At 36.6% G+C, this 22,480-nt stretch overlaps 1 protein-coding gene across 2 annotated transcripts in view; it reads right to left on the reverse strand.

Moving 5' to 3' along the window:
* CLHC1 (clathrin heavy chain linker domain containing 1) overlaps positions 1-22,480 on the reverse strand; it is a gene marked incomplete at both ends in the record, with an annotated part of 32,941 nt that overhangs the window by 6,344 nt on the left and 4,117 nt on the right. The window contains 8 exons of one of the 2 annotated variants that reach the window (XM_080814889.1): positions 436-638; positions 7,636-7,810; positions 14,618-14,724; positions 16,147-16,231; positions 16,623-16,735; positions 16,858-17,059; positions 19,447-19,580; positions 21,511-21,698. In XM_080814889.1, coding sequence (XP_080671015.1) covers positions 436-638; positions 7,636-7,810; positions 14,618-14,724; positions 16,147-16,231; positions 16,623-16,735; positions 16,858-17,059; positions 19,447-19,580; positions 21,511-21,698 — 1,207 coding nt within the window. The remainder of the gene's footprint in view (positions 1-435; positions 639-7,635; positions 7,811-14,617; positions 14,725-16,146; positions 16,232-16,622; positions 16,736-16,857; positions 17,060-19,446; positions 19,581-21,510; positions 21,699-22,480) is intronic. The other variant, XM_080814888.1, reaches the window with a different exon arrangement.

Below are 22,480 nucleotides of genomic sequence, written 5' to 3' on the forward strand. Positions count from 1 at the left end.
TCCTCAGCCATAACTGACCTGAAGGCAAAGATCACTCTGAGGGGGCTGGCCACAGCTAACCAGGACCCGCCATCGGTACCACAGACAAACTTCACTCTCTTGGTTCACCGTTGCTTCTGTGCAAACCGTGGCTCATTTCCTTCTCTGGGGTTCAGTATCTCCACTTACATGGTGGGGCTAGCAGTGCCTACCTGATGGGACTGTTGTAGGGATTGGCTGGAAGGATGTGAGAACACCTCACCCGGAGTCTGGCACAATGTAGGTACTCAATAAAAGTTAGATAGGTTTTGCTAACAACAAACAGACAAATCTACTCATCAGTATATGTGAAACAGACTTTAAAATGTAAATCCAAAATATTGCCTACTACCACAGGTGATCTTACAATTAAAGTCTAGAATTCAAATGCATACAATTAAGTAGATTTGCACGCACCGTAAGTAAAGTCCTTGAATTGCTGTATGTATTCCATGGCCCCAGGAATCTGGCCCTGTTTACATATGCAAAGAAGAGCTTTCTTGTGCAGGCCACATTCACTGTAGATCATCTGAGCTAAAGCCAGGCACTTGGCCTTGTTATAAGTATCCTGTTCCCCATAATCACAAATCACATCCCCCAACTCTTCAGAAAATGTGAGCCTAGAGCAAGCAGATCAATAGGTAATACTTTAGAGAGTTCTTCATGAGTGGATGAAAATATCTGAACACAATACAGTAGAACTGGATTGTCCAGGGTCTGTAAGTATTCCAAGTTAATAGGCAATTGATATAGAAGAAATTAAACATACCTAAGATTTAACAACAACCAGAACAAAAACAATCAGCATGTATTCTTTTGGGGGAAGACATGTTAGCGAAACCGAGCTCAAATTTTTAAAAAATCTACAAACACAGTGAAAACTCTCCCTAGAAGACTGGCAGGAATTAAAATGACAAGGTAAAGAAAAATTCTCTTATAATTGAGGATCTCAATGTTTTCAGATGTTACCTAGATTCTAAACCCTGTGGAATGTAAGAACTCATTAAATGTTAGTTAATAATAGTGACAACAAATTTTAGCTCAAAATTAGTGACAGATCCTGCAATGTTTGTAAGAAATGTGTGACACTAGGGTTATTTAAATTGTTAAAGAACAACAGGGGGAATAAAAGGATATAAGATGTCCTACTAGGAGAGACTGAAGAAGTAGTTCTTTTCAGATGGTTCACTTGACTAGGTTTCAGCTGTCATCACATTTTTAAAATTTTTAAATTTTTTACTTGTCATCACCTTTTAATGCGCCATCTTCAAACAAAGTTGAAGTGAACCATCTGCACTAGCACATTGCACCTAGAAATGATCAGCAAAGGCCAAAACACATTTGGGTATGATTAAAGATATTATTTCTAATCACCAGTTGTATAGAGATTTTATTTTAGTTATATATATATATATATATATATATATATATATGATTTTATTTATTTATTTGACAGACAGAAATCACAAGTAGGCAGAGAGGCAGGAAGAGAGAGAGAGGAGAAAGCAGGCTCTCCACAGAGCAGAGAGCCCGACGTGGGACTCGATCCCAGGACACTGGGATCATGACCTGAGCCGAAGGCAGAGGGTTTAACCCACTGAGCCACCCAGGCGCCCCTAGTTAGAATAACAGCAATCACATAAAATTGGTGCCTGTATACATGTAACAAAATGCTAATAACATTAAAATGAAATTCTGAAACCCCTGCAAAATGCCTGTTTACTGAAAATTCAGGAAATAAAGCCTTCCGTGTTTATCAGGGTGGCCAGAGAGAGGTGGGTCTAAAATCAAAAGGCAGCTTCTGAGTATAAATCAATTATTTACTAAGCAATTACCTGACTTCTACATTTTAGTACCAAAATATAGGTTTTAGTACCAAAATATAGGTTTTAGTAGCTACAGCCACGATGTTTCCTAAAGCTGAGCAAGTAATTATTTCAGTCTTTTTAGTGACTGTATTCCCAGAGCAAGTTGATAGTATCAGTATTTTAGTTATTTCTTCTCTAAATTTATAGTTTTAGCTATCTATTTATTTATTTAAATGAAAGCTTTATTTGACAGCGATCACAAGTAGGCAAAGAGAGAGGGAGGAAGCAGGCTCCCCTCTGAGCAGAGAGCCCCACGAGGGGCTTGATCTCAGGACCCTAGGATCATGATCTGAGCCGAAGGCAGAGGCTTTAACCCACTAAGCCACCCAGGAGCCCCTATAGTTTTATTTTAAGACGTCACCACCATTATGTTGTTCCACCTGAAAGAAGGCCAGAGCTGAGGACCGAGGTTGCTGTGTCTCCATTTGTCACTTTCCAAAAGGAAGATGAGGAAAGAAGAATATGATTAAAAAGAAAAATTACTGAAAGGGAGAAAATGGGTCAAGCCCCAAAGAATGGAATCGACCCTGAAGGGAAAAAGGTGAAAGACAAACAGGGATTCTAGCCCTGGGGGAAAGGGACGTAATCAAGCACCCTGAACCTGTCTGGGAAATGAGCCTAGGAACCTCTGCCCACATTTCCCCCACAATCACCTCATCATCATACCTTCTTTCTGTTTCTCCAAAGCCCCCTTCTTGGTTCTCCCACCCCTACTTCCAATTTCAAGTAGACTGTTTTAGGGACTTCTGAAAGTGGATCTCCAGCCTGATTCTGGAGAATACAAATGACTAATAAATAAAAGAAAATATGTTTAACTCCACTAGTAAACTAAGGCATATTTGACTATAAACCAGATTGTAGATTTTTAAGCCAAAATAAAGGTAACATATAATCACTAAATCTATGCATGGTATTTATTTACTGTTATTTTGTAGGGTTCAGTTTGTAATTAACCTGTCAGAGGGTATTTTTCCTCTTCTAGGAGCAGTGTCTGCAATTTAGAGACCTAATGCCAGTAAAGCGTCATTTCTTAAGTTTGGGTTATGTGTCAAGTGATTGGACTTTCCTCAGGTAAGAAAGACTAAGAAAGCCAAGCCTGGCTCTGTGCAGTGCTTCAAAGAAAGAACCACAGAACTTTTTAAGGTCGCCATATGGTGGAGGCCAGGTCATCAGAGTCAGAGACCAGAGAACAGAGGTTAAGAATAAAGAAAGTGAATTACCTTTAGTATCCTGTTAGATCATCTCAGGATCCTTAAAAGTGGTGGTATTTTCCAAATTTATGCACTGAGTGAATTGCATAAAAATTTGAATTCTTGGGGCGCCTGGGTGGCTCAGTGGGTTAAAGCCTCTGCCTTCGGCTCAGGTCATGATCCCAGGGTCCTGGGATCGAGCCCCGCATCGGGCTCTCTGCTCAGCAGGGAGCCTGCTTCCTCCTCTGTCTCTGCCTGCCTCTCTGCCTACTTGTGATCTCTGTCCAATAAATAAATAAAATCTTTTAAAAAAAAATTTTTTTAAAAAGTTTGAATTCTTACCACTACAGGAATAATCAGTCAAGAACCATCAGTATATGTAGGGAAATCAATCTTGTCTGAAGTGTCTCTGCACTGATCACAGATGATAATGAGCATGCACTTTCTAATGGTATTCTCACGTCTGAGCCATCAACAGGGCTCCCTGATAAGTACATTTTGTGGAGGGTGTGGAAGATATGACCAGGTGGAAAAAGAAAGAGGCAAAGCAGGGAAGTAGGGTGTATGTATGGAGAAGTTTCCTAAAGCAGAATTAACTATTATGTGAATAGGAAATGAAGCTGTTTAAGAGGTGTGGGGAAAAGATCCTCTGCACTGGTAAACAACAGTGCCACCAATCCAGTAAGGTCTGGGATTATCCAGCGTCATGCAAGGGGAAATGGTGAATTTGGAATGGGCACAAGGAGGCAGTAGTATACTTACTTGCCATTTTTATGTCTGGGACATTTCTAAATCATGAATCTATTATTTAGGGAGTGTTTACATTAGTCCATCCATCCTCCTTATGATAGATGAGAACTGTAACTACTCTATAAGATGTATCCTATGTCCCTATGCATCCAGAGCCAAGGAAGCATAGCCCTTACACTGCAAAATAAGCAGGCCATGGCTACTAGACAGATGACAGGGAGGCCTTTCCTCATTCTGCATTCCAGCACTCACAGCCCAACCTATGTCCACACAGACCCAACAACAACAGCTTGATCTTCATAAGCAGGCACACACTCTTAGTCCTCTCTGCTGGACCAGTGCCCCCAGCTGACTGCTAACAGCTCACAGCTCTCTACTTCCCCAAAGAATTGCCCTCAGCTGACTGGAGCTAACCCATCCAGAAAATTATAACCCCCAGTAGTTAAGAACAGATGACTGACTAAGAAAGCATAGGAAAGGCCAGTCCCGTAATTCAGGAAGAAACAACTCTGGTATGGTTTATGCTCTGCAGTGCTCTCCCTGTAATGCTATCTATTACTAGACTTTACCTGAGTTCACATCCTTGCTCGGCAGTTTGCCCTTCCCCATCCCTTCTCACTTCTTCCCTTACGCTACTTCTCGATTTGTCTCTCAGTGAATGACAAGCACTCGGATCCAATTATCATGCTCTCTTTCAGGGAAGTGGGAACCTGAGTGCCAAATGTCTTCCTCTCTTCCCTGTTATGTAACAACAATCTTCCCTTTTCATGATAATCAAAGTCGATCATGACTCACAGAACCTCAAGCTGCAGGAATAGGAAACACAAACTCCCTGTGATGGTTAATTTTGTGTGTCACCTTGACTGGCTCCTAGAGTGCCCAGATATTTAGTCAAATATTATTCTGTGAGTCAGTGAGGATGTATTTGAAAGAGAGTGATCAGTAGACTGAATAAAGTAGATTGTTGTGAATGTGGATGGCTCTCATCCAATCAGTTGAAGGCCTGAATGGTACAAAAAGGCTGACCCTCTTTCAAATAAGAGGGAACTCTTCCTGCTTGACTACTTAGCTGAGACATCAGTCTTTTCCAACCTTTGGACTAAAATAGAAACGTTGGGGGCACCTGGGTGGCTCAGTGGGTTAAGCCTCTGCCTTCGGCTCAGGTCACGATCTCAGGGTCCTGGGATCGAGCCCCACATCGGGCTCTCTGCTCAGCGGGGAGCCTGCTTCCCCCCTCTCTCTGCCTGCCTCTCTGCCTACTTGTGATCTCTCTGTGTTAAATTAAAACAAAACAAAACAAACAAAAAAAAACAAACAGAAACGTTGGCTTTCCTTGAGTCTTGAGCAGCCTGAAACTTACACCATTGGTAAGTGTTAAGGCCTCTCTTGGGTCTCTAGCTTGCTGACTGCAGATCTTGGGATTTACCAGCCTCCATAATTGCACAAGCCCATTTCTTCGTATGTATATATAATTTTATATATGGAAATATATACATTTATAAATATAAATATTCTATTGATTCTGTTTCTCTGGAAAAGATTAATTAATACACTAATTAATACACTCTCCAAGTGGGTGCTGATAGCTGTGCAAAGCCACTCTTTTATCTCCCGAACCCAAGTATTCTACCTACTGGGGATACACCATATAATCTTCACTATTTTAAAGAGTGCATTTCTTTCTGAAGAATGTTACTCCACCTTCAAAGGATGGAGGGAAAAGCTGGCATCACCTAGACACAACCTGAACCATCCATGAACCAAGTTTGGGTTTTTTCTTCCTTGTCTGCTGGTCTTGGGTCACCCCACCCCTGCATGAGGCCATAGGTGTGAGCTGTGGAAGTACTGTCAGCCAGTTGGTGGTAGGTGACATGGGTTCTGGGCCATCTACTTCTGAAGTTAACCTATATACTCTGGATCTGCTTGAGCATGATCTTGACTGTACCCAATTTTAGTTGGATTCTCTGAGCCCACCTGACCTCATGACTTGATGAGCCTGTCAGAATCCAGTTCATGATGAGCAGTTCTCTAGTTCCAGTCATTGGTGTTCCCTGGGTAGACACTCCAACTTTAGCAGGACCCAGAAAAATAGAAGACTAATTTTTTTAATAGTATATAGTAGCTTGTTACAGGTGGCAGATAATCTACTGGGATATCTCTGCGTAGTCCCACGCCAAATGAAAACTGTTAGTGGGTATCAACAATCATAGTTTGATAAAGGCATGGCAACCACAGTCATCCTATCAGACAAGCCATCAAGACCAACAGAAGTGTAAGAGTGAGAAGAATATAAAATGGATATAGGAGAAAGATAAGTAATAATTAATATGAATGAATCCCAAAATAACTATAAGTGAAAGAGCCAGACCAAGAAGAAAAAATAATACATAATATATAATTCCATTTTTATAAAATTCTAGAAAAATGAAACCTCATCTATTCTGACAGAAAGTAGATCAGTGGTTACTTGGAGACAGAATGGGGGTGGAATGAGATTGATTATCTCAGCTGTGGTAATGATTTCATGGGTGTATACATATGTCAAAACTTGTCAAACTGTATACTACAAATATGTGCAGTTTATCATATGTCAATTATATCTCTACAATGCCATTTTACAAAAACTCATCAAATTGTACATTTGAAATATGTATCAAATATTGTATATAAATTATGTATCAATAAAGTTGTAAAAAACAAATTACAACCCTAGGATCCATTATCATGACAGGAGCTATAGTATATCTCACTAACCTCCCTGTTCTAAGATTCCCCCAGAATTATACCCACAAAGTCCTGGAGAAGTTGTGCCTAGATGGAGTGAAATTAAGGTGAGAAGAAGATACATGACTGACTGACTGTAATAGATGCTGTTTTAATGTCCTGCCTGGTTCCTCCTTCCCCAGCTGCTCTGGGTATTGGCTGCCAGTGGCTTACAGGTCCCTCCTTTCTATAGCAAATTGCCCTTCGCTAGTGTGAGCCACCATGCCTCATCCAGGCAGCTCATAGCTCTAACAGAGAGGTACAAAAGGCTGGCCCCTCTGCCTCAAGGGTGACAGCTTTGTGGTGTGGTTTATGCTCCAGAGCCTCTATAAATAAGACCAAGGTTAAAACTTGCCTGAGATCACATCCTTTCCTAGCTTCGCAAACATACACACACACACACACACACACACACACACACACACACACACATCTCTACTCTGCTTCACTCACTCCCTTAAACAGTTTTTTTTTTTTTTTTTGAGAAGCCATCCCTCTATCAACAATGTACACTCAAATTCGTGTCCGAGGCTTTAGTACTAGGGAATCTAACCTAAGGGGGCTCTAGTACAAATCTGCCAATCTGTACTGAAACCTAATTCCAAGAAGCCATCTCCTGTCTATTCTTACTGGTTTGTATGTTCTAAATGTTACCTTGGTCCACATCCATCCTGCTTCTAAGTTTTCTCTAGGTTTATTCTTTACATGTACCTATAATCTATCTGGATCCAGGTCCCTGCCTTATCCCTCTAAGTAGCATGATACTGATTAATCCTTTTCTATCCTTACCAATCAATTTCTATCCACCATAAAGTGGTCATGAATCATCTGTGAACTGCCATTACTCAACTCCTGATCTGGGCCCATTGTGACTAGGCCTCATCACTGCTTGAATGCTTAGTAAATCTTTTCTGACCAATTAATGCAACAGAGACCTAAGATAAATATTCAAATAATGTACTAATAAAAAAACTATTGAAATCTTGAGAATAAACAACTTTATTAACCAACTATCAAAATTAAGTTAAAAACTTTACTTTGCTTACCTTTCCTGGGTGACCCAATTGATAACTAAATCTAAACGTTTTTCAGATAATCCACATTTGATTCCTTCCAGGGTTAGTTCTGCATTAATAGGACGTCTATATGCATGACTTGTGCTAAAGATGGCCTCAAAAAATAAGAGTAATGGAAAAGGCTTGCCTCTAATCTTTCCAACAGCTATAGAGAGAAGAAAAGTTTTTGAGTTGAACACTTTAAGTCAATAACAGTTTGCTTTTTCTTCATATTATTTTCATCTCTTCACATCTTTAAAAAATTTCAATCTATAATTACGTCCTTATAATTTTAGATTACATGCTTAAACATGTAAAATTACATGTTTATAACTTATAACTAATGCTTAGGATTAAACATTACATTTAATGACTAAGTATTACATGCTTTTTAAAAAGAGAGGCAGAGACTGGAGTGATGTGTCTACAAGCCAAAGAATGCCAAAAATTGTTGATAGCCACCTAGAAGCTAGGAGAGAAATATAGAATATAATCTCCCTCAGAACCTTCACATGGAAATTGTAAAAGCTGAAGGAATATACCACCAGCAGACCTGTACTATAAAAAATAATAAAGGTAGTCTTTCAGCCAGAAGGAAAATAATACCTGATGGAAATATGAATCTACATGAAATGAAAACCAGAAATGGTATACGCAATGAAGTATTTAGAAGCATATTGTTTTTATATAGTACATCAAGTGGTAGAATATCACCTGAGGGTAGAATGTGATAAATTAAAGATAGAAATTACAAACCCTAAAGCAACAACCAAAATAAGACAACAAGGAATTACAGCTCATAATCAGCAAAGGAGAAAAATGGAATCATGAAAAAATTCAACTAATCCAAAAGAGGGCAGAAAAAGTGGGGGGGAATGGTAACAAAGAAGAGGTAAGAAAAAGAGAACAAACAAAACCCAACCATGTCAACAATCATATTAAATGTAAGTGATCTAAACACTCCAACTGAAAGGCAAAGATTGTCAGAGTGTATAAAAAAGTAGGATGTCAAATAAATAAATAAATAAAATCTTCAACCAAAAAAACCCAAAAACCCGCAGAATCCCAGTATCTGTTTCTTAGAAGACACTGACTTTATTTATTTTTAATTTTAAGTTTTTATTTAAAGTCTAGTTAGTTAATATATATGGTAAAATTGGTTTCAGGTATAGAATTTAGTGATTAATCACTTACATATAATAACACCCAGTACTCATCACAACAAGCATCCTCCTTAATACCCATCACCCATTTAGTCCATTTTTCTGGCCTATCCTCAGTTTATTCTCAATAGTTAAAAGTCTCTTATGGTTTGCTTCTTCCCCCCACCCCTTTCTCCTATGTTCATCTGCTTTGCTTCTTAAATTCCACACGAGTGAAATAATGTGGTATTGGTCTTTCTCTGACTGACTTATTTCACTTAACATAATACACTCTAGTTCCATCCACGTCATTGCAAATGGCAAGATTTCACTCTTTTTGATGGCTGAGTAATATTCCATTGTACATACAGTAGATATACATATATATATATAAACACACACACACAAACATATAGATAGATATAGATATTTTCTTTATCCAATGGACATTTGGGCTCTTTCCATAGTTTGGCTATTGTTGGTAATGTTGCTATCAACATCAGGCATTAGGATGCATGTAGAAGACAATGACTTTAAATGCAAAGACACAAATAGATCAAAAGTAAGAATATGGGAAAAGACATACAATGCTAATACTAATCAAGAGAAAAATGGTGTTATGCTCCTAATTTCAAACTTTACTACAAAGCTATAGTGATCAAAATTGTATGATACTGATATAGGATGGATATCAAGGGAAATATAATAGAATTAAGAGTCCAGAAATAAGCTCTAAACATTTATACTCAATTGATTTTGGACAAAGGGGCCAAAACAATTCAATGGATAAAGAACAGTCTTTTCAACAAATGGTGCCAGGATAACTAGATATCTACATGCAAAAGAATCAATTTGGATCACTATACCTAAACAGACCTAAACATACAAAACTCTTAGAAGGAAATACAGGATCTTAAGTTAGGCAAAGACTTCTTAGATATAACACCAAAAGCACATCTATAAAAGAAAAGATGGGTAAATTAGTCTCCAACAAAATTAAAACTTGTGTGCTTCAAAAACCACTATCAAGGGGCACCTGGGTGGCTCAGTCAGTTAAGTGTCAAACTCTTGATCTTGGCTCAAGTCTTGATCTCATGGTCATGAGTTCAAGCCCTGCACTGGGCTCCATGCTGGACATGGAGCCTACTTTAAAAAAAAAAAAAAAAAAAAAAACAAAACACCATCAAGAAAGTGAAAGGAGGGGAACCTGTCTAAGTCAGAAGAACATGTGACTCTTGATCTTGGGATTGTGAGTTTGAGCCTCTCCTTGAATGTACAGCTTACTGAAAGAAGAAAAAAAAAGAACCGCACAGATCGGAAGAAAATATTTGCACATCATCTGTCTGATACAAGATTTTTATCCAGGATATAAAAAGAACTCTCACAACTGAATAATAAAAACACAAATAAGATAATTTTAAAATGGACAAATAATAGACATTTCTCCAAAGATATACAAATGGCCAATAGGCACATGAGAAGATGCTCAACACTGTTAGTCATTAGGGATATATAAATCAAAGTCACAATGAGAGAACACTCAGCTTGATGAGCACGGAGTAATATACAGAATTTTTGACTTATTACATTGTACACCTGAAATTAATATATAACACTGTAGGTTAACTATAGTAGAATTAAAGTTTTTTAAAAATAATAAACAAATAAATCAATCCACAATGAGATTACTTTCTTACATGGATTAGAAAGGCTACAACAAAAAGACAGACATTAACAAGAGCTGATAAGGATGTGAGGAAACTGGAATCCTCATATATTGCTGGTGGGAATGAAAAATAGTACAGTTTAGCAGCAGTTCCTCAAAGTGTTAACACAGACTTACTATATAACCCAGCAATTCCACTCCTAGGTATCTACCCAAGAGAAATAAAAACATATGTCCACATAAACACTTGTATACAAATGTCCATAGCTGCATTATTCATAATAGCCAAAAAGTAAAAACAACCCAAATTACTATCAACTGACAAATGGATGAACAAAATGCATTATGTATCCATACAATGCAACAGTCATGTTATAGCATGAATAAACCTCAAAAACATCATGCTAAGTGAAGGAAGCCAGTGATAAAAAAAAAATTTCATTGCACAATCCTATTTATATGAAAAGTCCAGAATAAGCAAATCTATATAGATAGCAAGTAGATTAGTGGTTACCTAGGGTTTAGAGAGGGAGCAGGGGGTAGAGAATGAGGAATTAATGGGTATAAGGTTTATTTTTGGAATGAAAGATGTTCTAAAATTAAGTTATAAAAATGGTTATACAGCTATGTAATTATAATAAATTAATTTTAAAATTGTGGAATTTTCCCCAGGAAGGCAATAAATTACATTAACAGGCTAAAGGACAAAACCACATTTTCATCTCAATAAAAGCAGAAAAAGTATTTGACAAATCTAACATTCATCCCTGATAAAATTCTCACCAATCACAGAGGGAAATTTCATCAACCTCATAAAGGGCATCTACGAAAAATCTACAGTTCATATCATTCTTAATGATCAAAAACAAAGCAATGATATCTGCTCTCATCACTTCTATTCAACACTGAAATGGAAGATCTAGCCACTGAAATAAGGCAAGAAAAAGAAATAATAGACATCCATATTGGGAAGTAAGAAGGTGGAACTCTTTTTTAGCAGATGATGTAATTAGCTATGTAGAAATTCTAGGAATATACAATAAAAGTATTAGAATTAATAAACAAGTTTAAAGAGGTCACAGAATACAAGATCAATATATAATAATCAATTGAATTTCTATATACTACTAACAAACAATTTTGGAAATTGAAATAAAAAATTTTAATAATATAAATATAAAATATATAAAAATAAAGCTGACAAAAGATATACAAGACCTAAACACAGATTAAAAATCACTTCTCTTTGCTCCTGTGTCCCTTATGAAACTATAAATGCTCTGTGGTAGAAACCTCTTATGTCATCATTCTTTAGGCTTTGGCTACTTTTTTTTTTTTTATTTAAAGATTTTATTTTTATTTATTTCACAGACAGAGATCACAAGCCAGACAGAGATTACAAGTAGGCAGAGAGGCAGGCAGAGAGAGGGGGGAAGCAGGCTCCCTGCCGAGCAGAGAGCCCGATGCGGGGCTTGATCCCAGGACCCTGGGACCATGACCTGAGCCGAAGGCAGAGGCTTTAACCCACTGAGCCACCCAGGCGCCCCTAGGCTTTGGCTACTTTTATATACACCAATTTAAAACTCAGACTTATAAAAATTAACGGTTTAACACCCAAAGGTACAGTGTCATTACTCATGATGTATGAATACTTCTGCAGGGTAACATGAACTGAAAATCAGTCAGTTATCTAATTATAAATAATTGTTGGAATGGTTTTTTTGACTTTGAGTCCACTGAATAAAAGCTACAAGATTATACTCTGTATTCTATCCACTAGGATAGAATACCAAAAATTGTGCATGCAAAAATATGAGACAGGTCATTTACACACAATTCACAAATGATCTCTATAAATATGTATGTTCATATGCATTATGTATATGGCAACAAATTTTTCATGTTCAAATAAATGTAAAAGAACATTTTTGGGGGATGCCTAGGTGGCTCAGTTGGTTAAGCCGCTGCCTTGGGCTCAGGTCATGATCTCAGGGTCCTGGGATCGAGTCCCACATCAGGCTCCTTGCTCAGCAGGGAGCCTGCTTCTCTCTCTGCCTCTGCCTGCTTGTGCATTCTCTCTCTCTCTCTCTGACACATAAATAAATAAATAAAATATTTTTTTAAAAACACGCATTTTCTTTCAAACTGTTGAATTTAAAGGGTTTTGGAGGGAAAACTAATGAAAAACAGGCTGTATATATTTGACATCAAAAATTTCCACATAAAATGAAAATAATAGGAAAAATTATCTGTAACTGTAACCTCCACTGAGTATATTCCTCCTTTACTTATACCTCTGTATTTATTTCTGAGCCTTTCAGTTTTTAAAAATGCAGTTTAGTTTTAAAATAAAACTATTTAGACAACAACTATCTAGACAACTATCTGGACAACAATTAAGTATCACCTAATACTGGTGAATTTCTCAGCATAAGATCCACATACCTAGAAAAGTAATAAAAGTTGGCTGTTTTCCTATTTCACTGGTAATTATACCTATTTAAGCATGTCTTAATTGCACACTTTGACTTTTATTAAAACTTATGTTCCCTACTTTAAGCAGATTAGTCAAGGGGAGAAGGAAAAAAAACCTTAGGGATATACTAATACCACTTTTAACTTCACCAATTTCAGAACACATCCAAAGGAAGAGTTCCTGGGTATTTGTAAGATGTCTGAAAATTTTTAAGCAAAATACTAAATTTTTCAATGTTAAAAAAAAAAAAACAAAAAACTGAAAACTACAAAACACTGCTGAAAGAAATTTTTAAAGACCCAAATAAATGTAGATATACCATGTTTATGGGTTCATTGGACCAAATATTCAATATTGTTCAGTGTCTAATCCTGAACAGAATTTTGTATTGAAATTTACAATCTAATTGTAAAAATTTAAACAGAAATATGAAAGACTCAGAATAGCCAAATTAAACTTGATAAAGAAAAACAGAGTTTGAAGTCTAACACTCTGATTTCAACACTTACTATAAAGCAACAATAATCAAGACAGTGTAGTATTAGCATCAAGAAAAACAGATCAGTGAAAGAGATGAGACCTAAAAATATAAGCACAACTGATTTTCAACAATGGGAATTATGTGGAAAAAGTCCTTTTAGTAAATTATCATGTAACAATTGGATAGCTACCAGCAAAAAAATGCCTTAACTCATACCGCACCACATATCAAAATTAACTCAAAATGAATCATAGACTTAAATGTAAACCTAAAACTATAAAATCCTTACCAAAAAGTCATAATCATAATCATTGGAGTTAAAATCAGCAGATTAGAAACAGATTTCTTATATATAACACTAAAGTTACAATCCATAAAAGAAAAAAAAAGTTCACAAATTGGACTTCAACAAAATTTAAAACTTCTCCTAGATACTCAAAGAGAATGAACAGACAACGCACAGACTGGGAGAAAATATTTTTAAATCATGTATCTGATAAAGGATTTGTATTCATACCATGGAATACTACTCAACAATAAAAAAGAATGAAATACTGATAGATGCAACACATGTATGAATTTCAAAATAATGATCCTGAGTGCAAGAAGTCAGTCAAAAAAGATTACTTACTATGTAATTCCAATTAGGTAAAATTCTAGGAAAAGCTAACTAATGTTAGCTTTAAAGTGACTGAAACTAATATTTAGCTTTAAAGTGACAGAAATTAGACTAGTGGTTGCCCCTGAGAGGAAGCTGTGGGAGAGAGGAAGATGGGAAGGGTGAGGAAGAGTCAGAGAGAAGGATCACTGAGGGCAAGGAGGGAACTTTTGGATGACACAAATGCCAAATTTATCAGATTGTGTACATACATACACTTTTTATATATATGTCAACTTAAAACAACAAAGCTGTTTTAAAAGGAAGTAGAGCAAATTTGACAAAATGTTAACATCTACTGAATCCTGATAGTAAGTACATGGCTGTTGTATGTCTCTCCACACTTTTCTGTATGCTTTGAAATATTTCCTCATTTAATGTAGAAAACCGAATCAAATCCCTCAATGTGACAGCTAAAGAAACTGAGTAAATAGCAGCGATGGGGTAGAGCCTAGATCTTTAGTCTCCTACTTCCAATACTCTTTCCATTCTGTCAGGGGAAAAAAGTACAATTTGCATACATACATAAGGTTCAGAGAAAAAAGCTTACCCTTAAATTTATTTACTGTCCCAATGTTTTGAAGAATTCTTCTAGGACTGTTTGCTGCAAAACAAGCCGCCTTTTCATATTCACCAAGCGACATTAATTCACTGAACCTACAGACATTCCATTTTGTTATGCATTATGGTAGTATACACAAAAAAGAAAACTAATTAGAATTGTCTAAAACAGATTAAACACAGTAATATAGAAAAACTAAATGTAGATTCGTTCATTCAGGAAGATGTTTCTTCACTCTTTCTTTAATATTCTGTCATTTTTTGTATCCTCAGAATAAAACTCTCATCTGACAGAAGACTGAACCTTACCCCGTACTTTATTCCTATAGTACTTATAACAAGACATAGAAAATGGAAAGAACTTGAACTGAATTCACAATGAGCTCAGATTTTTTCTCACATATCGTCTGCAGATGAAAAGGGATATCAGGGGAAAGGAGGGCAATCTGCTTAGAGACTCGGCCTATGGGAAACAGTAATTGAAACACCAAGAACGTGGATTTGAAAATCAAGAGGTGTCCTTGGTATTCAGAAGCCTATGTCACTCTGCCAGACATCAGACTCCTAATTAATAACTAGACTAACACAAGAAGAAAAAATAATAAGCCTCTACTCCTCTTACTAGGGCAGAATGTCTTCAAACCAGCCCTTGCCCCATAATTAATAAAACTATGGCAAACAGGATTTACAGTGTTGCAAATGAATTTGACACCCTAGAGGAGAAAAACATCAAAATAATACTAATAAGCAAAATACATAAAACTTTTAATCTCAACAAGGCTTTTGCTCTCATATCTAAACCTGATAAACTTGGAGATGCAGACAGTGTAAGGAAATAGCACAGGCTTTGGTGCCACCCCAAAATGACCTTTGCCCCTTTTTGTACTATATCAGTAAGACAATCCACAATTAAAAAGTGTTTAACATATGACTAGGAATATTATATATATTCTTTACATTTTGGACTCACAACTATACATTAATCTCTTAAAGAACAGTCTTAGGTCTTTGTAAGCCACTATCATACACTATATATAGTATATACTATATATATAGTATATATAGTAACTTAAACATTAGGGAGAAATGAGAAAAAAATGACTGAATTAGTTAGGATAATCTGACTCAAGAAGACATTCTCAAAAACATTTCATAACATCAGGCTAATGGCTAGAAAATGCAAATATATTATATAAATAAAACAAATATATATCCTCTGAAAAATCTTCTGGACTACCCATCTAATATTTTTCACACAAAGAATCTATTTTTTAAAATTCTAGTTTATTTTCCAATTTGTTTGCTAGACTAAAATTGTAAAAATACAAAATCTAGAGACTATAGCTCATCAAGATGCTAAACAAATGCTAAACATGTAATAAACATTAAATATTTACTTAATATTTAAATAAATATTAAATAAATTAAATATTAAATAAATATTAAATAAATTAAATAAATATTAAGTAAATGTGGTAACATTTTAACAAGGAAAATCAAAGCTTTTCAAATATTTGCCTTTCAATGTAGCAAAGCAAAATTTCAGCTCCTTTTGCCTTGCCTGGATCATCTTCAAGCAGTTCTTCAACAATGCCTTCATCACCTATAATTACTGAAAGCACCACAGAATATTTAAGGTTATCAATCAGTAGAAAATAATAAATATATACATGTTTAATTAATCAACAACTTAATGCTATGGTTTCTAAAAGCACCAATCTCTTCCTAAACTGAGTGGCCTCCCTGTTTCTGTCTCCGGTATTTTCAGGCACAGTTTTAGGTATACTCTCTTTGACTTACCACATCTACTATTTATTTACCAATTATCTGTTAGCTGTTTAAGGAAGAAGCTCATAGGGTAATAGAGACAAAACAGAAACACATTTTTTTTTTTATTTCTTTAAACTTAGCCTAGGAAAATCCTCACTCTTTAGCTTTCTCGGGGGGGAAATGATATTTTCCATTATTTGTGGTAATTAAAAACTATAAATTACCAGGTAAACTTTTAGTTTTCTGAATATGTTCCACAAAGTCTTCAAATGAGCTGCTCATATCAGATTTTACCCAGGAAATAAGTGCATTTGAAATAATCTGCAGTCTCTGATGACTACAAAGGTTAAAAAAAAAAAAAAAGAATCAATATACTGAACCTAAAGTCAAATAGTGGAGTAAAAGAATAAACACAAATAAAAGCTTCAAACTTAAAAAGTATATAATTAATTTTCATACCGAAACTGTAATTGTTTGTTCAGATTTTCAGCTAAATCTCTCCGTTTTAATGTCACAATCATTTCCTCATCTAACTCTGCTTTCCTCTGAATTGGTACGTATTTTTTCAACATAGCCTGTTTAATTTCAGCATATTTATCTTCAAGATGTTTCAGGTATTTAGTGAGAGCAACTAAATTGACAGATTCTTGGAGGGTCATGCCTACGGGAAAAAGGGAACAAGTCAAAAATGAAACCAGGTTTGGGACTCTTGTGCTCAAATGGCAAGTCTTAGCAAAACAGATCATACTTTGCTATGTTAAGAAATAATTAAGAAATGGTAGCATGAACTTATAACTTACTGAACATGAACAGAATTAGCACACAATTTTAAATGTATAGCAGTTTTAAACATATCATCAATGAAGGCTGATTATCCAAAACCTGGCATCTTGAAAAGTTCTTTTTAAGCTTTTTATTTTTTATATTTGAGAGAGAGGGAGAGTGTGTGCACAAGCTGCGGAGGGAAAGAGGAAGAGAGAATCTTTTTTTTTTTTTTAAAGATTTTATTTATTTATTTGACAGAGATCACAAGTAGGCAGAGGCGGGGCAGGGGGGAAGCAGACTCCCTGCTGAGCAGAGAGCCCGATGCGGGGCTCGATCCCAGGACCCTGAGATCATGACCTGAGCAGAAGGCAGAGGCTTTAACCCACTGAGCCACCCAGGTGCCCAGGAAGAGAGAATCTTAAGCAGGCTCCATGCTCAGTGTGTAGCTCAATCTGGGGCTTGATCTCAAGACCCTGAGATCAGGACCTGAGATGAAATCGAAAGTCAAAGGCTGCCTGGGTGGCTCAGTGGGTTAAGTACCTGCCTTTGGCTCAGGTCATGATCCCAGGGTCCTGGAATCGAGCCCCACGTTGGGCTCCCCACTCAGCAGGGAGCCTGCTTCTCCTTCTCCCTCTGCCGCTCCCTCTGCTTGTATTCTCTCTCTGTCTCTCTGTCAAATAAATAAGTAAAGTCTTGAACTCAAGAGTTGGACGCTTAACTGACTGAGCCACCCAGGCTCCCCTGCATCTTAAAAAGTTTTAAAAACCTCACTGTCACACCTTTCCAACCTTTAAATACCAACTGTTAGTCAATACCACCAAGAGCTTCTGCCTAACAATTCAGGCTTTTTGTCCAAAGATTTCTTTTTTTTTTTTTTTATTCTTTTTTAATTTTTTAATTTTTTATTTTTTATTTTAATAAACATATAATGTATTTTTATCCCCAGGGGTATAGGTCTGTGAATCGCCAGGTTTACACATTTCACAGCACTCATCATATCACATACCCTCCCCAATGTCCATTTCCCCACCACCCTCTCCTGTCCCCCCTCCCCCCAGCAACCCTCAGTCTGTCCAAAGATTTCTAACCAACGATTCCATTAACCTACTACAGCAAACCCCAGGGTAATTGGTTTATTCCCTCCAATACAAAGTCTATAAAACCTGCCAAGCCCTCAGTCCCCAATCCCTCATTGCCCCCCCCCCGTATTATTCATAACAACCCATTCACAACACTTGAAATGATTCTCTTATTCAGACCAATTGTTGGTTTTTAAAGGCATACATCAAAATTCTCTCCCAGAAACCTCCCTGGATTAATCCTACTCAGTTTTTAATCATTCCCTTACCCTGAATCCTCTCAGCATCTAATCAATTTGACTTATTATCTACTTATTAATGTATGCCTTATTTGTACTTTGACTCTCATAATTTTATATTTGAAAGTGAATCTAGTCCCTGTTTCCGCCAAATGCAGGATGGTCGTCCACCCTGAAATCCTCTGGTATGGAGCAGTTCATTATTTTCAAGACAGAGCATCTTCTAGTGAAACCAAATCTGACTTCCCAAAATTTCCACTTATTGATTCTGCCTCTGCATAAACACTAGCTGAAATCCTTAAAAGTTTTGAATACAGTTAGCTATTCTCCAAGTCTCCCTTTTCTCCAAGATGAGTATCTGCAATTCTTCTATCCATGCATCATACAAACTTCTCAACATCCTGACAAATTCCAGGATATACTCCAATTTCTTAAAATGTGGCTTAGCTGAAGATAAAGAACCAGTGAATGCTGACATCAATGGGAATCAATAATATTCACTAGAACTTAATACAGTATAGTTTTTTCATATATTATAGCAAGGATTCTCAAACTTGAGAACCACATGAAGGCCTTGCTAAAACACTGCTGAGCTCCTCCACCCCCCACCCCAACTCCCACCCCTGGAGTTTCTGACACAGTAAGTCTGCAGCAGAGCCAGAATTTGCATTTCTAATAGGTTTGCAGGTAACGCTGACATTGATGCAAGAACCAAACTCTAACAGTCACTCCCTTATACTTTATATAATCCAGCCAGTCTGGAATTCTCTACATCTTTCAAGGTTGTTGAAGTTGTTTCATTCCCTTATATCCACCTGGAGCCCAGGCTAAAGTTGTTCGTGAAGTCTGGCTAAAGTCCTGGTATACTTGCAGACACACACACTGCAGCACATATACACTAATTTGTATGATAGGTAATAACTGAAAACAGTTGGAATTTCAAACATTTTTAACAAAATACATACCTGGAATAGGTTTTGAAGGATCTTGGGAGAAAGTATGATATCTTACTTCTTTTGCCTCATATTCTGCCCTAAGTTGTTTCATTTTGTCTATTTGCAATTGAATCTTTGAGGAATTATTTTCAATAACCCTCATTCTGAAAAAACAGAAAGGCTTTCTTACACTTCTTTCAAATAGTTTAGTTATTTAATCACAAGATTTAAAGTAAAACAGGTTAAATCATTACTTTATCTTGGCCAAGTATCATTTTGAACCATTATGGACTGAGGTGTTAAGTTTACAAAACAATGTCCATTAAAAATTAACTAACCTCAAAAGTGAGGAATGGTTTTCTCTCAGAGCATCAATTAAAATCTTACACTACGATTCACAATCTTACTAGAAACGTGTACGTGTTAAACATAATAATCTGGCCATAAAGTACTACATCTATTCCCTATAGTTGAAAGTTACCTTTGCAATTAAAATTATTTTTGTAATTATACTAGCTTCCTGCAGCTGCTATAACAAATTGCCAAAAACTTATTGGTAGCTTAAAACAACAGAAACTTATTCTCCACTGTTCCAGAGATCAGAAATCCACAACCAGTATCACTGGGACAAAATCAAAGGGTTTTGCCTCCTCTCAGAAGCTCTAGGGAGGGGTGCCTGGGTGGCTCAGTGAGTTAAGGCATCTACCTTCAGCTCAGGTCATGGTCCCAGGGTCATGGTCCCAGGGTCCTGAGATTGAGCCCCTGGGATAGAGCCCCGTGTCAGGCTCTCTGCTCAGCAGGGAGCCTGCTTCCCCCTCTCTCTGCCTGCCTCTCTGTCTGCTTGTGATCTTTCTCTGTCAAATGAATAAATAAAATCTTTTAAAAAATTAAAAAAGAAGAACACTTGTGATTGTATTTAAAGCCCACCTGAATAATCCAGGATAATCTCCCTATCTCAAGATCCTTAAAATAGTAACATCTATAAAGACCCTTTCTCCAAGTAAAGGAGCAATTCCAGGTTTCCAGGATTAGGACCTAATATCTTTGAGGCCATTATTCAGCCCTCGATAGTAATTTTGATCCTAGAGCTGGAGGAAGGATAGCACCTCTTTGTGATAAAACTGTCTTATTCCAGAAATGGGGATCTTAAAAACCAAGAGCTACCTCTTGGTATAAATTTCTTTTAAGCATTATCTGAAGTTCACTGTCTAGTTTATCGCTGATATGTTGGCCCTGGGAGGAAATAACAGATTAAAATAAATTCAGTATATAAATGTCAGTTTCTGGCAAATTAAAAACAAGTTTGTCAGTAGAGAACTGTTGCCCACATCTGATTACCATACAGAGTTCCTGGTACCTACAGATGGCTCAGAGTAAGAGCCTGTAGTATTTATGAAAGAGGGACTGTGGAAATAAAATACCCTTTGCCTTTCAACCAAAAAGCTTATGCTTGCGGAAGAAGAGCATGTTAAAAGTAAACAGACTCTTGGGGCGCCTGGGTGGCTTGGTTGGTTAAGCATCCAACTCTTGATCTCAGCTCAGGTCATATCTCATGGCCAAGGGATCGAACCTGTATCAGGCTCCGTAATCAGCAGAGTCAGCTTGAGATTCATTCTCTCTCTCTCTCCCCACTCACTACTCACAATCTCTCTATTTAAATAAATACATAAAATCTTAAAAAAAAAAAAAAGAATTGAAGGCAGGGACTCAGATACTTACACATGAATGTTCACAGAGGCACTATTCACAATAGCTGGAGGTAGAAACAACCCAAGTATCCATAAATAGATAAACAGATAAACAAAATGTGGTATATTCATACAATGGAATATTATTGAACCATAAAAAGGAATGAAATTCTGATATATGCTACAACACAGATACGAAGGTAAGGAAGTTGTTGCTTCTTTCTGTAACTACCTTTAGGATCTCCTTATTTTTGACAATTTCACTATAAATCTAGTTGAGAATTTCTTACTATTTACAATGCTTGGGATTCTGGGGGGTTAAGAACCACTGTTTATAGTTACATTGACTAGGTAATATAACCAAGTAACAATCATCACCTTTTGGGCTACTTAATAATATACTTACTTTGCTTCAAGTTGGATTGTTCTTTTCCTGTGATACACCAATGCTGTGGGCTCTGCTGCCAAAGCTTTAAGTTTTCCATGAAGACAAAACGCAGCTCTTTGGCCTTCCTTCACTGTCTCAATAAAGCCATCATATTCTTTTTTGATTGAAGTGAGAATGGATTTGTATGCAGTGACATACTCTATTACCTGAAACATTATTTTTCTGCCTATGATACTGAATTTTTTTCTAGAAGACTATGGAACAACAGCCTTGCAAACAGTATTGTAGATTATTTCTTAAATGAAACATGATAAGCAGTTAGAAGTCTTAAATTTTAATACCCAGGGTATTAAGACAACTAATATTTACTCAATATGCACTTTGGAAATCATTACAATACTATGAGCTTAAATATTTTTGCTCTACTTAGTATGAACACATACATCATATGATGTCAGTTAAAACCAATGCCAGGTCTAATTATCACAATTATAGATCTTTGAAATATAATTGCCCATCATCCCTTACTATCTCTAAATTTAGTCTCTGGCTTCATTCAGACCTTAAAATCCTGGATTCCCTTCACCTCTCTGTTTTTCTAACCTATCGGCTCCTACTGGCTAATCAAAACTCTCAATTCCCCAGTTGCATTTCAATTGCTAAGATGTCAAGTGCAACTATAAAAAACCTGCTACATATTCATATTTTCCAATGGTGTGTATAAGTACAGATTATCTCTAGAAGGATAATAAAAGAAAACAGAAACAGTGGGTGCCTGCAGAGAAGCAAAGAGGAAGAAGGGTTTGAGGTGAACAGGACCTAACTTTCCAATCTATATTCTTCTTTATTGGCTTTCTTTTCTTTTCTCTTCTTTTCTTTTTCTTTTCTTTTTCCTTCCTTCTTTCCTTCTTTTCTCCTTTTCTTTCCTTCCTTCCTTCCTTCCTTCCTTCCCTCCTATCTTGTGTATGCATTACCCACAAAAAAATAA

Source organism: Martes martes, assembly GCF_963455335.1.
Source record: "Martes martes genome assembly, chromosome: 9".
Lineage (NCBI taxonomy): Eukaryota > Metazoa > Chordata > Mammalia > Carnivora > Mustelidae > Martes > Martes martes.